Source organism: Pogona vitticeps, chromosome 3 (assembly GCF_051106095.1).
Source record: "Pogona vitticeps strain Pit_001003342236 chromosome 3, PviZW2.1, whole genome shotgun sequence".
NCBI classification, from domain to species: domain Eukaryota; kingdom Metazoa; phylum Chordata; class Lepidosauria; order Squamata; family Agamidae; genus Pogona; species Pogona vitticeps.
In genome coordinates this window covers 224,704,141-224,719,942 of record NC_135785.1, presented here as the reverse complement: position 1 = coordinate 224,719,942, position 15,802 = coordinate 224,704,141, and the positions used below count along the sequence as shown (strand labels likewise).

Here is a 15,802-nt window from a genome sequence, read left to right as displayed (position 1 = left end):
TCCAAGCTAATTGGTTTAGGATTAGAGAAGCTCATACTGTGACATTCAGACATTCACATTTGTGAAGGATTTTCCTGTTCCAAAGAGCAGAGAGAGGGGGATTAGATGTCTCCTTGCACAAGACTATAAAAGGCACAAGCAGTCATACAATTGGATCCAGACCAATGGGTATCTATGGCTTTTTTCAAGATGACCAGAAGGAAGTAATGTCTTTAAGCCTGGGGCTCTTTAAAAGATTCTTCTGTTGTTTTCTTGTGTTGTGTTGTTCTGTTTTATTGATTATAGTGTAATTATTGTGTATTTCGTTGTATGGGTATACTGTGTATATACTTACAATGACAATAAATTATTATTATTATTATTATTATTATTATTATTATTATTATTATTATTATTATTATTATTATTATTATTATTATTATTATTATTATCATCATCATCATTATCATCATCATCATTATTATTATTATTATCATTATTATTATTAAACTACTTTTAGGGAGTATAAATCTGAAGGCTTATCATCATTAAGAATGAAAAAAGGGTCTATGATTTGCCTGGTGAAGATGTGATTCTAAGTATAGCATCCTGAAAGAAAAAGGATTCAATGAAATCAGTTGTTGAATAGTGAGTAAACAGTTATTCAAATGACACTGAGTCAAAAGTTCTACTCTACTTAGCATTTGGATAACTGTTGACTCAGTATTCAGCATTTGATTTCATGGCCAACTCTAGGTGGAACCAGCAGTTGGATTTAGGCTGAAAAGTGATTCTGAGTTCATATAATAAATGGACCTCTATCTGTGTGTCTCTCTGTGTGTGTTGCAGTAATAGATGCCTGTATTGCAAATTTCTATATTGTATCTGTTTTGCATTCTAAAAATAAATATATGGGAATAACTAGAATATGTGTAAATGATCACATGCATTTTTATTGACTTGTAGGCCAGTCTGAAATCATCATTAAGAATGAGAAAATGGTCTATGCCTTGCCCGGTGAAAATGTGACTTTAACATGTAACATCCTGAAAGAAAAAGGAATCCATGTAACACAGACTCAGTGGTCAAAGGTTTCTGATGTCCCAAGAAGAAGAATAGCTGTGTACAACCCTCTCTATGGTACCATATACTCTGAAAAGGTTTACAGCTATTCTGTAAGCTTCAAGAAGGATTCCCAACATTGCATGACAGACATCAGTCATGGCAATTTTACATCGAACTATACAGAATGTAATCAGTGGATTCTACAGTTCAAGAATGTGAGTCTCGAAATTTCTGGCAAGTATGAATGTAGTGTTACTACATTTCCAGCTGGAGCAAGCAGCTCAGAAATCAATCTTGTTGTAATGAAGATTGGTAAGTAGCAGCGAACACATCATTATCATTAGTGGTGGGCTTCTGTCCAAAATGGGGGAGGTTAGATTTTGAAGTGGACCACCCCCTCACTCCATCTATAAACCACCATGATGCATTTCCTATGCCTCCAGTTAGACACTGATTGCAGTGTGTGTGTGTGTGGGGGGGGGGTTGTTGAATTATTTACCTACTGCAACCAGGATTTTAATGCATCCAATGAATTTCAGTTTACATCTAGTAAGAAATGTATTTCTCCTTACGCAAAGGGGGGGGGGAAGGACCATTGCTAGAAATACATTGTGACCCCAGAAGGGTCACAATGAGCAGAAGGGTCTCTGAACACAACAAAGCTATAGCATATTCCCCTTGTGAGCACCAAATGAGTGTGTTCACTCCTGTAACGTCTTCCCTCTAAAGGGAAATGAAGTGGCAGGTGGAGCGAAGCTGAGTTCCTGCTTGAAACATCAGGTAGAAAAGGTCCCCCTACCATTTCAGCAGAAAACCTAATGTCACAAAGGACCATGATTACAACATGATATTTCCAACACTTCTGGTGAAAGAATCCAACATCCTGCTTGATTTCACTTTTTCATCCCTGCAACTATATGAATACAATGTTCATGTGACTACAGGACATCCATGATGTATGTATGAACATGGCGTGAAGCAGGCAAGATTCTTGATACTTCCTGCACATCCGGCATGTCATCTGTGTTTATAGTCAATCTAAAGTGTACTTGAACTACAGAACAGTACAACATTATGTGGCCTGGTTGTGTTTCCGATTCCAGTGTTGCAGTGAACTCAAAACTGGCAGTAGCTGTGCCACTGAATACAAACTTGATCATAATATGCATTCTGATCATTATTAGTTAATGATTTCCATAGATACTCTTTCCCACAAACAGTCTGATGGGTCAAAAAAATCCAATAACTGATGATAATGGCAGTGAAGTGAGGAGATGCTTGATGGATTGTTTGAGATATGCTGTACCTTTATGCTCTTCCAGGTTTTGCTCATCATGTCTTGCTGAAGAGTGACTATCAGTGTGCCAGCATTAACACTGCCATTGAAACAGGACAAAAGTCAGACAACTATTGTTCACAGTCCATTTATTTATTTATTCCACTCTGCCTTGCTCTCTTCTGCAGTCCCCACATAGAGAGGACACAACAAATTATAAGAAAGGGAAAATACACATTGCAGATTCATCTTTTCAGTCAGTTGAAATAGAACTTGAAAGATATTAGTCATTAAGAAAACATAACTTCACATCAAAGTAAAACAAGCACATCTAGAGGGGGGAAAATTATCCCAAATCCCTGGAGACTGATAACTGGCAGACAAAGAGGACCAAAGCAAAGAGAAGGAGTGTTACTGTATAACTAGATCAAAGGAAGGATGACAAAATAATATTGTTGATACAGCATTGTGAGAATGCAGAGAACAGCCCAAAGAAGTCTGAAGTTTTCAACTACTTACCTGACCTCTCCCTGACCTTAATTTAAAACATCTGGCCTGCATTTTTCTGAATATGTCTGCTCAGGATTTGCTACGTAATTGCCATTTCTCTAGCAAACGTTGACCTTGTTTAGCGTTTATCTCTATTTCCAAAATCCTGCTGTTGTTTTTCTGTACAGTAAGAGAAAGAGCACACTTGCTCTTTTCTTGACTGTTTGCTGTGGACTGGTTCCAAGGGGAGACCATCATAACCAACTTGAAGCATGATGGTGGGAAGGCTAGTCTCTGAAGCTGTGTGTTTGGAGCACAGAGAGTACTCTTCCTAGCACCTCATAAGTCCAAGGATTTCGTCTGCTAGGAGCCAGCATTCAAAAGAACTAGCACAGATAAGAGTAAGCTCCTTGATACCAGAAGTGACATGGGTACCTTTTCTTGTTTCTTGGGGTGTGTGAGCACCACTGGAAGTTTTCTTCTCTCTTTTTCAACCCTTAAGGAGTGGTTGTGTGTAACTCAGCTATAGGGGCATTGCTCCATGCTTTGCTTCTGTAGATGACAGACAACCTTGGGCTGCATTGTGCGTTTGCCGCCGCCTTTATCACTGGCAGAAGCCATCAGCACAGGACAGGATAATTGTCTCTTTAGGTCCCTCTAAATTTGGCACCTGGGACATACACCTTCCCTACCTACAGCCCCGAGGCTGAAAGTCTTAGGGTTGCTGATATCACTTCCTTCTTTCTCACATTGTTGTCCCTTTCCAGGAGAGGCCAGAGGAGATAGAAGATATGTATCTTGCCTTTGTTCTCAACAGGTGAGGGGACAATCATGGCTCCCTCATCTCCACATTACAGTGGACCCTTGACTTACAGACGGCTTGACTTACAGACTTTTTGAGTTACAGACTTCTCTGGCTGCAAAATTTAGGTTTGACTTGCAGCCTGAAAATTGACTTACAGACCAGAAAAAAACCAAAATGGAAAAAAAATGGCCTGTTACAGGATTAATCGGTTTTCAATGCACTGTAGGTCAATGGAGACTTGACCTACAGACCTTTTGACCTGCAGCCACCGTTCCAATACGGATTAATTCCGTAAGTCGAGGGTCCACTGTAGTTAACTAGATTTAGAATTCCTATTGCATTTCTATGTCAACATACTTTTCTAATAAATACTAGAATAAGAATGGGGACATGATTCTTTCTAAAACCAGACTAATCTGCCTGGGCTGAATCCACACATTAACTTAGCTACTGCTTGGTTCTGCTTGTTGGGTAAATGGTATTAAACAGGACTTGTGCTTAACTTCTGAAATCAAACGAAACCCATGAATTCAGGATAGAGTGTTGGCTCTAAGTGTTTCTCATACTGATATCCAGATAAAACACAGAGCAACAAACCTTTCCTTATATTATGCCCCACCTGGATTATTGTGTGTAACACTGTATCTGTGAAATATTTCTATATCTGATATATATTTCTTTCTGTATATTCAGAAAGAATATACAGAAAGACTTTCATCCCATAACACTGGGATGAAAGTGTTAGTGGTAAAGCAGAATCAGTTAGCATAATCTAAGGAAGTAGAGTTTTTAAAAAGAAGCTTTAAAAGTACCACACACTGTGATTTTAATCTTAATTTATAAACATGTATATTCTTTTATTTTGGCTGCATAATGCAAGATGTCAAGAGTTTTGTTGTGGAAGCATTGTTAAACCAGACACTGGAAATTCCATGCATCAAAGATTTGCCTTCTGAAAACCTGAGAAATGCCTCGTTGACATGGCTGCTGGTAAGTAACATTTGATCACATACTGGTGAGAAAAAGAAATCCTGTTTCTTCTGTTACAAAGAGAAACATTTGGCCTGAACTGGGTGACTTAAGATGCAAAATGGAGCCATACAAAAGGGAATGGCTCTGTTTTCAGTTCCAGGATGCAAAGTGCTGTCAAACTTTAGAATAAAGGAAGTGCAGTAGTGATGTAGGCACTACCCCACATGCCAGATAAATGCAAGGGAAAGATGAGACTATTATCAAAAAGAACGAAGTGATTCATTGTTTATGGTTAGAGGAACATAACAAGCTAAAGCTTACATCAAAACATGGACCTGAGGTCATCAAACTAGTCTTCAATAAATGTGCAAAAACTACAACTTAGCATCTTGAAAAATATATGTTTTCGTTTTAACATAGGGTTTTGCGGACAGACACCTTCAGCGTAAGAGACATTTCATGTTAAGATCAATGGTTAAGGCGAATGTTGTTTTCCTGGTACAACAAGCAAAATTATATCACAAGCACTTTCTAGCAACCGTTAGATCAATACTGGCCAGTTCATGACAGCAGCTCTTCCTCCCTCCTTCCTTTCGTATCTCATGGATTGTATACTCACAGAATTCTCTGTGTTCCCATTCACCTCTACCACAAGGATGATCCCACTGATTTTATGCTTCTCCTGTCCAACAATGTTCCTGTAATGCACTATTTTTTCCTCAATAATTAATGGGTGGCCAAGCTATATAAAGCCATCAAGTGGTAAAGTTACAGGTAGCATGACTATGTAATAAAAAAAGGTAAATCTGAAGCAGAGAGAGAGTTCTAATTCGATGCCATGACTGTTGTATCTACATGAAGAAAGACCATCTGAAAAGGAGGCAATCTGCTACACCTTAGAGCAGTGACTCTCAGCTTTGGGTCACCAGATGTTCTTGGACTGCTACTCTCAGAAATCTTGGTAAGCATACCTAGGGGTGAAGGCTTCTGAGAGCTGTAGTCCAAGAACATCTGAGGAACAAAGGTTGGGAACCATTGCCTTAGACCCTCACCCACAATCCAGTCATACGGAGAGACTCTGCATGCAGCAGAATTTTCCTCTTCAGACGGTTTCCTCTCACTGTGAAAACAATAACGGGTGGTGGTAGGCTAGCCTCTCCTTGCTCACCCTTTCATATTAACCCCTTTTGAGCACCTGAATAGGGCTTATGTGACATTCTTGAATTGGAAGAGAAAGACCTCTGATCAAGGTTAGGTAATAAAATCCAGCTTCTCTCAGTGTTTCCACCTTCAGCACTGTGTTAGTGCTTGGTACTTTAATCAGTACAGCAAAGCAATTGTCTTCCCTTTGAGTTCTCTGCTGCTGCTACTGCCACTTTTTCAAATTGATTCCTTCTATATAAAAACTGACTTTGGAAAGGGAAGAAGGGGTTAATTTCTTTAAAGTTTTCATTAATCCTGGGTATTTTTGACCATTCTCTTCTTCCCATGACTTCCCCCAAGAAGCAAGAAACACTCAATCTGCCATCCAGTCTGGCTACAGTGATAGGAAATAAAGTATTGGGAAAGAATTGTGGTTACATAGCAAACATGCAACAGTATAGTGTTCATTTATAATTTATGAATGCCTTATGATTTCCTATAAATATTTAAATCCATATTTTAATAATTCTCCTCCAGGAGCTCTAGGTGAAAAGGAACATTTCTAAATGTGTAGAAGCACAGCTGGGAAGGTTGCTTTTAAAAAGTAGTTAAGTTGCTGTTGCAGTTACAGTTCTAAGGCCTGCAAACAAAAGTTACTATTTTAGCTAAATTTTAAACCATTTCTCAAAAGTAATTAAATGTTACATTTCAGTTACTTTTTAAAATGCTCCGAGTTCTACAGACCACTGAACAGTGGCACACATTGCTTTTCTCTTTATTGCCTCAACATGCAGAACAGAATATGGGCTGCACTGTTGCCCATTTAGTAAGGCTACATCTGTACAGTAATGGCAAAAGCAACTAAAATATCACAGTTGCATGATAACAGAACTGAATAATAATGTAGCTTATTTATATTTTGTAGATTGGAGAAAGAATTAACAGCAAGTATCTTGCAACTTACCCTTGCAGATGATTTTCTCTGTCCATGGGTGCTATTTGAGAAAGCCACTTCTGCTTAGAGCACCTACATAACTGATCAAGTGATTGTTTTATTCTGTGCTTCTTTGAATATTTGTTTACAATCAGGCTTCAGTCCTAAGTCATTTATGTGGAGAATATCCCATTAAGCACAATGAAACTTGCTTTTGAGTTGATACATACTAAGTTAACATTTCTGTCCCGTCACCCCACACAGAATTCCCAGGAGGAATCAGGAATATGGTGAACAGTTAACCATTTTGGCAAAGGCGTGCATATGCATGCTCACAAACACGTGCACACATCTGCTGTTGCTGCTGGAAAAAATTGGTGGTGGCATTGGTTTTCTTCAGGATCATAGCACAGGAAGAAAAGTTGATTTGCGTGTTTTAATGTTCCAGTCCTGATCAAATTGCCCATCCATATCACCTATTTAAATAAGAAAAAAAAAGACAATGTAATCATTTAACATAGTCTGTGTTGTTGTTGTTGTTGTTTTGCCCTAAGGCTGCCTAAGCCAAAGACCATATAGCTAAACATGGATCGTATGACAAAAACTGAAAGAGACAACAATCACAAACCTCTTGCCTTTTTTCTTACGTCTATCTTTCTATCATATGTACACAATTACATGCCAAGCAGCATCACTCCAGCCAGAAATCAAACCAAAGAATCATCTCACAGTTCCATTCATGAACATTCTTCTACACCTCTCAACTCTTTTAACTGTCTCTTCTGACACATGTCCCACATACAGCTGTCAATCAAACTAAAATCATTTACCATGCAGGCAGATACAAACCTATACACAAACTATATTTACAGTGTAAAATTACCACAGGTAGCTATGGTTCATGCAAACATGCTGTATAAGTGCTGTTATGCCATTGTTACACATGTTACATAAATGCTGTCTCAGAACTGTAAACTTCATCAACCTGGAGCAGTCCAATTGTTTTAAACTATCATTGTCATCAGTCTTGCCAGCTAATGTGGTTGATAGAAATGTCCAGAACATCTGGAATGCAGCCAGTTGGGGAAGACTGCTTCATAATATGGTGTTGGTTCAAAGGGAAATAAAGGAGGGAAATTTATGATGCTGTGAGATTGGAACTGGTTACTAACAGAACTCTCATTTTAAGCAGAAAGAAAATGAAAATGAAGAGATACTTATAAGCAAGCCATCATATAATTCTCGTGAATACATAACCAGAACTACAATGTACAAGGACAGAATTGAAAGTAATTCAGAGAATACATTAATTATTTCGCCTGTATCAGTTTTTGATGATGGCAAGAAGTTTGTCTGTTCTGTTTCCCACCACCCTGGAAGAATCATGAAGACCACCACTGAAGTGAAAGTATCTGGTGAGAAGGAGCAATCCTATGCTACTTATAACAGCATATATATATATATATATACACATTATATACATTTTAGAATGTATATAAAAACAGCATATATATGCTGCTTTTATATACATTCTGAAACATAAAGTGAGCGTTGTTAGGCTTTTGTTTTGGGTTTATTTGTTTTTTGAGAACATTATTTTACAATACAGCTTGCATGTATTAAGTTGCTAAGAAGAACATATACAAATAAGGCATGAAATGTATGTATATATGTGTGTGTTTGTGTGTGTATTTACAAACACACATACAACTATATATTACTTTCCATCTATAGGCCAAGGCAGACAGGCTTACAACCAAAGGATCAAAACACTGAAAATGCTCTTGAAACTAACCCTTTACAGCATACATGCATCTATGGTGGAGAGCTTCTGCTCTTTCCTCTGCCTCCTGCTCTTTCCTTCCCCTCCTTCTCTTCTAGATCAAAGAACCCCATGTTTTGTCGAAGTTTCCTGCCACAAATTGGTGGTCAACTAGGAGATGCTTTCTTTAAACGGGGCTCTGATAGCATCGCCTCTCACCACATTTTAGCAACTATTGACAGTGAGTGGAAGGCGCAACACATTTTAGATATTTGCTGCTCAGTTTTGTGTGCTGCATTTTCTGCTGATTTTATCTCAGTTTTATCATTTACATTTTAAATTCCTCTGAGAGCTCTCAGAGAAGTCTAGATATTGTCCAATTTGAATTCTAATAATGAATTACATTAAGCAATGGAGTGCTTACATGAAACAACAAAGTACACTGCTGGCTGTATCTCTGGTGTTTCTGGAGCATCCCACACCCACTTCTCCTTTCTTGCTTTGAACATGGACATCTGTACAGGGGAAGCTTTTGTGGTTAAGCATGCATCTAAAATCCTGAATACAGTAACTTGGATCTCTGAATGTCTAATGGCCTGTGAAGAGCAAGGGATTCCCCTTTGGAGATGCCTATTACCAACCATGTACATGTCAGGTGAATCCCCTGGGCCTATCAGGTCATTCACCCCTCCCACTGTCCAATCTGCAGTATGTATATAGATCTCTTCATATAGATCAATCAGAAGGGGGACTTCCTGACTGTTGCATATTTTCACAGTTTTCCAGTTCTCATAAATGATCTTATAATGATCAGTACAAAAGAGAGAGAAAAAAATAATTCCTAACCACAAAACCAAATGGAGAAAGATACATTGGCACGGCAAAGCCTTAAAAAAACTTAAATTAAACCAGAGAGGATTGTGTAAAATGACTAACAAACAAACTGGAATATTTGTTGTTGTTTTTTTAAAAAACTTTCCATTTGAGAGTTGAGGTTTTAAACATTTCCATTTGAGATCTGTGGTTAACTAGCAGTCTTACACATCATATGGAGGTGTGCACATTATTAATATAAATGCAAAATATCAGACATGGCAAGTTGACTTTGTGGTCTTTTTAGTTGCTTAGTACAGTGGTTCTTAACCTTTGTTACTCCAATGCTTTTGAACTGCAACTCCCAGAAACCCCAGTCAGGAGAGCTGGTGGTGAAGGCTTCTGGGAGTTGCAGTCCAAAACTCCTGAGTAACCCAAGGTTAAGAATCAGTGGCTTAGTATATAAAATAATGATTTGGCTCCTTTAAAGTTCAGACTTGTATTCAATCAACTTTGGGCCAAATGTGCTTTTGGTACATCTTGGTCAAAACAGACTTGTTACATCATTTAAAAAAATTAGGAAGCACATATGATCTTGCGTTCACTGGATTTTAAACTGGCTGCATTCTCTGCTGATCCTGGGAATATATGATAATATAGAAGACATGTGTTTGCCCTTCCAGTGTCTAAAGAAGTGGACTTTGATTAGTAAAAACTCACACTGAGATAAATCATAGTCTTTAAAGTGTCACAATATTTTCAGCCTCCCTTTCTTCTATTAACTTTTTCTCCCTGGAAGTGCACATAGGTGTAAATTATCCATTTAATAGCGTAAGCGTATAATAGATTTGAACTGAAATGCAAGGATGTCACCCTGCCTCAGAAAACGACCATCTAATTTTGGCAAAATGTAAATATCCGGCCTCATGTCTTCCCATGTTGTGTCTGAAGGAGCTCAGTTCCTATTGTAGGAAGGGAAATGTTCAGATAATGTTTAATAAGAACTTCCTATTCTGCAGAAAAAAAATCTGCTGAATCAATTCCATCAAAGCATATTTGTCAAAGGTTGTATACCTTAATGCAGCAAACAGAAATACATTTAGAACTACAGCCGTAAATAAACCAATTTACTATGTCTAACAATACATATAAGACAAACAAAATTGTTCACATTCAAAAACACTTTTACTGTATATCATTCAGTATGAATTCTTGATAATTTCTAGGCATACCAATCTTTGGTGTGGTGTTTCTGGAGCACACCTAGCCTTTTTTGAATTCCATATTCAGAATTCACGGGCTACTGAAAATCATTATTTCCAAGCATTTCCTGTGGCAAACCCATGTCAAAAGCCAAGGACCATCTTCATGTAGCTGCTTTGTTATGGGCTAATGGGGATGGAAGTCAACAGCGAGGGTCTCACCTGCTTGCCATTTTGGGAAATGCATGTTTTATTGTAGCTAACTAAATCCACAACAGTAGCTTTTTGAAGGGGAATAGTGCTTATAACACTATTTAAAAGTGTGGAATGTGCCCATTGGTCTCAGTATGTTGTGGGGACCAGTTTATGATAATAGCACAAGCATGCATGATACCCAGAAGCACCTATGATATTGGCAAAGGATCAGGTTGATTCATGAAGTTGTAACCACTGGTTTGGTTTCTAAGCTTAACCATACTAAAAGTAGACTCATTGAAGCTGGTGAGACTTAGGTTATTCATAACTAACTTGATTTCAGTGGGTCTACTTTAAATATGGTATATGCTTGGATCTAAGCAACTGAGATCATGGTACGTATGTAAGTCTTCATTATATTTCTTTTCCTTTCTCAAAGTTACAAGATTAATTCTTTAGCACAGATGAGCTTTCCCATTTCAGCTTTGCATGAGTGGCTACTCTGAAATTGTCTCCTTAAAACAGAACATCCACAACAGTGGCTCATGCAGAAACACAGAAGAGAGCAGGTAATGCAAAATAACCTGGAAGTCTACCTTTTTAAAATACAATTCTTGGTGGATCAGGAATAAGCCGTAGCTTTTTGAGCTACTGGAATGACATATTGGCTATTTAAACATCAAAGTAAAACACATGTAAATTGAGGGATAAAAGGGTTTCTGTGTCCATTTTATAAGGGACATTGTGGCGCTGTGGATTAAACTGCAGAAGCCTCTGTGCTGCAAGGTCAAAAGTCATAAGATTGAATCCACATGACGCAGAGAGCTCCCATCGCTTGTCTCAGCTCCTGCCAACCTAGCAGTTCAAAAGCATGTAAAAATGCGAGTAGATAAATAGGTACCACCTCAGTGGGAAGTTAACGGCATTCCGTGTCTAGTCGTGCTGGCCACGTGACCATGGAAAATGTCTTCGGACAAATGCTGGCTCTATGGCTTGGAAACAGGGATGAGCATCGCCCCCTAGAGTCAGACATGGCTGGACTAAATGTCAAGGGGAACCTTTACCTTTACCAAGTGACCATTTTAAACACACCTTCCTGGGATAATTAAACAGTTCTTTGTGAATGACAAATGCAGTTTACATGCCAAGCAGTAAAGAGATGCTCATGGCAACTTGAAACAGCCCTTTTGTGGTCACACCTTAATTTGCAAGCCAGTTCACAAAATTCAGAAGGCAGTTATGATTTCTGAGGAACAGACTCGATAGAGAGAGGAAGGTACTTCATATAGATGCTCAGCAGTTTTCCTTTCTTGTTTATCTAACATAGAAATGCCTTTTTTGATTGTATGTATCAACAAAGAATCCCTGCCTACCACTGTTCTGGGCAGACTGACAGAGTGATGGCATTGAAATCTGTCATGTCCTAATTGTGTAAATAGACTTTCTGTTACAGGAATGGGTTTACTGGAAAAGGTCAGACCAATGATGGAAATTAAAGTGCAGCCTGCCTTTCAAAGCCCCAGAATATAGTTTTCCCTCCCTCTCTCTCTCCCTCCTTCTCTCTCTCTCTCTCTCTCTCTCTCTCTCTCTCTCTCTCTCTGCCTCTTGGTCGGCTTTCCTTTACAACACTATAATCCTGGATGCATCTGATATATCCCAAAACCTGTGGTGGATCTGATGGCTCCATGTGTTTTAGAGTTTTTCCTCATTCTCTTATGCAACAAGGGCTTTGAGTTGTGATATCTGGATTGCTTTTACAGTTTCAGTTTCCTCCACATATGCACAGAAATTGTATGTGTTTCATTAGCATCTTGGTCTGAGACAGAGTGTTCTGAAGACAGGACCAACTGCATGTCCAGTCCTGACATGCAAACATAAAAATCACTGTAAAAAGAAAATTAGCCTCCAGATATTTTTATTTTACTTTATTTTGGTACATATGTAAGCAAGTAGAACTTGGTTCCATAAGGTGACAGTAAATTGTGCACACTATAAAACCACAGCTGAGCTCAAAAAAGTTACTTTTCAGCTGGCCATATTTCCTGGAATCTGTTAGCCAGCATGTCCTGTCTACCAGGCAGCATGGCCAGCATTTCCAGATTCTGAACCAAAAACACAATATAGTATTATGAATGTATGTTTGGTATTTGCCCGTAGAGTACTTAAGAAACAGGGCATGCTGCTGGAATAAATCAATAGTACTGGTTTTAAGATGTTAACATGCCACAGGGTTATTTTTCCTTCTGTTTTATAAAATAGAGCATTTCTGCAGAAATTTACACTGCTGAAGTAATTCCTGAAGTCTAAATAATTAAAATGTGTGTTTTCTTTGTGTGCTGAAGTGAAACCAGAAATCTCTATCTCACTCAACGCAAGTTTCACAGGAAAGGTGAGTGAATTTACATCAATGGGGGGAGGTAAACTGGGATTTACTAATAGATCCTCAGGAGGCTTCCAGTTGATCAGCCAAGGGTTCAAACTCCCAATTTTCTAACAAGAGCAATAAGTTTATAAGACCACTGTAATGTACATGGGTAGAAACCAGGATTGAGTTTGTGAACAAAAGAACTTCCAACTCTTTTTCTGTGTTTAACAGCAAAATGCTTGTGCTCATATCCTGTTCATGGATCAGTAAGTTGTCTGATGGGTGGATCTATGGAGGATTGCTGGATCTCTGGCAAAAACAAAAGAACAACATACAAACACCCACCCCCAACAAAAAGTCCTATAAGCCTGAAATCTCTCAGGGACTTGGTATCAATACAACTCTGTTCAGTTATTAGTGTTTGATCAGGCAACTGAATTGGGCATACTATTGCGGTCTTTAGCAGATATGCTGCTCCTGAGGATTTGGAATACGTACTTAAATTTCTCAGTGTTTTTAGCACTTTTTTTCTTCATACCTTCAGTATAAAAGAGAAAAACAACAACACAGCATAATTGCATCAACTTTTACCTACCAAAGTTTGAAGAAGTTACTTTTTTTGGAGTACCACCATTTGGAGAATGGCAATACTAGCTGTAAGATCCTTAGAGTTGTGTACAAAAATGTAAATTTATCAAACTCTGATCCCAGCACTTGCCTTACATAGATAACTCTTCTCAAAGTTTGTTTCTAGCATTTTATGACCAAAAATGCCATTTCCCCTGTAAGCTCGTATGCCCTTTTATTCTTAATGAGAGCCACTCAAAAGCTATCCAGCCTTGGACCTGATTGCCTTTGGAATGCCATAAAAGTCCAGAGGAACTGAAAAAAAGTCCTGAAAGAAGCAGCTTACTAATAGGTTCTAATCTGACATAGCAGAACTAGGGTTTACACAATAGCTTTATTGTATAATTTGATCTTTCTCAACTTATTTGGCCAAATTCTGATCATAGCATATGGTAGAAGCATGCTTCTAAGTCAGGGAGGGCTACTTGTGATGTTGTCCAACTTCCCGATGTTGTTGGGCTCCAACTCCCTGTCACCCCTTGCCAGGATAATCTGTAATAAGGGAGGACGGTGCATTCCAGCATCATCTGCTGGTACACAAGGTGTTGTCCTCCACCTCCACCCCCACCCCCGTCTTAAATTAACTATGCTCAAGAACAGGGGCCCGTATTTTAAACACCTATTTTGGTAGTTCAAGGAGAAATCTAGGTAATGGTATTCACAATTGTCTGTCTTTCCCTCCCCCACATGCTCACCTAGTTTTCATCCTACAAAGAAAAGTGAAATAAATGGTTTAGGGAGGAGGGGTGTTAAAAGCCTATTGTTCAGAATGGCATCGACAGAAATTACAAGTCATATTTTTATTTTGTATCTAAGACCACATTAAATTTAAACTCCTCCATTGCAAAAGTATTGCATTGGCATAAACATGTTAAGGTGCCAACCTCTTTAATAGGTCATTGTTGTCCACACAATTTAGCACTGGTTTCTATATGCATCAAGCATACAGCTCTTGTGACTGCCTGTGTTCTCATCTTAAGCACTGTCAGTGGAAGACCAAACCACATCCTCCGCGCTTTTTGACAAACCACATGTCAGACAGAGCCACAGCAATGATCATTATTTCCCTTGCTCTATGAGCTATTTCATTGCTAATAATTTAGTGGTTTCATGACATCTGTGATGCATTCAGGATGATTAGAGCACAGAGGATCAAAATCTGAATGTTTTGACAAGTGGTACTTATCTACCTGAAGGCTTCCATATATAGTCTGTTTCTTAGGCACATATGCATATATTTGTTTATTTTGTGCAATTGTCTCCTATTCCATGAGACATCACTTTCCCTTTAAAATGCTCTGTGTGTGTGTGTGTGTGTGTGTGTGTGTGTGTGAGAGAGAGAGAGAGAGAGAGAGAGAGGTAAAGTAATTCTTGGCAAAATAGTAGTTTTAGAAGAGGTAGCAGTGTTAGTCTCTGCTAGCATATCAGTCAAAACCAGAAGAATAAAAATAAAGAGGACAAAAACATTGTGGCATCTTAAAGACTGACTGCTATATTTTAATGTGAGATTTCATGGACTTGTCCACAAAAACTCACATTTAAATATAGCCATTAGTCTTTAAGGTGCCACAACATTTTTGTCATGGCAAACTAATTATTGCTGGAGATAGAAGGATTAAGAAGCAGTTCTTAGACAGGGAGAGAAAAGGTACTGCAGCTTGGTAAGGGGGGCGGCTAAGATGAGTGAGCTGAACAAGGATGCTGAGGATTCAACAAAGGAAGAAATGGATGAGAGAGAGCAGAGACACCACTGGGGTGAGGAAGGGGATGAAAGAATTCTTAAGTCCTACAAAGCTGTAGTTCTACTAATCATTACTGAAAAAACATTTGGAATAGGAAGACTGCTCTGCTGTAAATCAGCACATGCTGATACAGAATGTGATAATGTGACCTGTGGATACATTAAACATACATTGGTGGGGCAAACTAAAGTTTCCCGCTCCCCTTTCTTACTGTTTTCTGCACTAGTCCAAACAGCAGATACCCAATGTGGTGTAGTGGATAGCGTGACGAACTAGAACTCTGGAGACCAGGGTTCGAATCCCTACTTGGTCATGGAAACTCACCGGGGGAATGGAAATAGTAAAATCACTCCTTAAATACCTTGAAAACCCTTTTAGGGTCATCATAACTGGATGATACATATCTAACTAACTAACTAGTTCAAACAGAGAA

At 38.6% G+C, this 15,802-nt stretch overlaps 1 protein-coding gene across 3 annotated transcripts in view; it reads left to right on the top strand.

The window, feature by feature from the left end:
- Positions 1-15,802, top strand: part of CD96 (CD96 molecule) — a 59,099-nt gene that overhangs the window by 21,260 nt on the left and 22,037 nt on the right. For 2 of the 3 annotated variants that reach the window (XM_078389845.1, XM_078389846.1), the window contains exons 2-5: positions 946-1,356; positions 4,495-4,604; positions 7,853-8,078; positions 12,978-13,024. In XM_078389845.1, coding sequence (XP_078245971.1) covers positions 946-1,356; positions 4,495-4,604; positions 7,853-8,078; positions 12,978-13,024 — 794 coding nt within the window. The remainder of the gene's footprint in view (positions 1-945; positions 1,357-4,494; positions 4,605-7,852; positions 8,079-12,977; positions 13,025-15,802) is intronic. The other variant, XM_072993949.2, reaches the window with a different exon arrangement.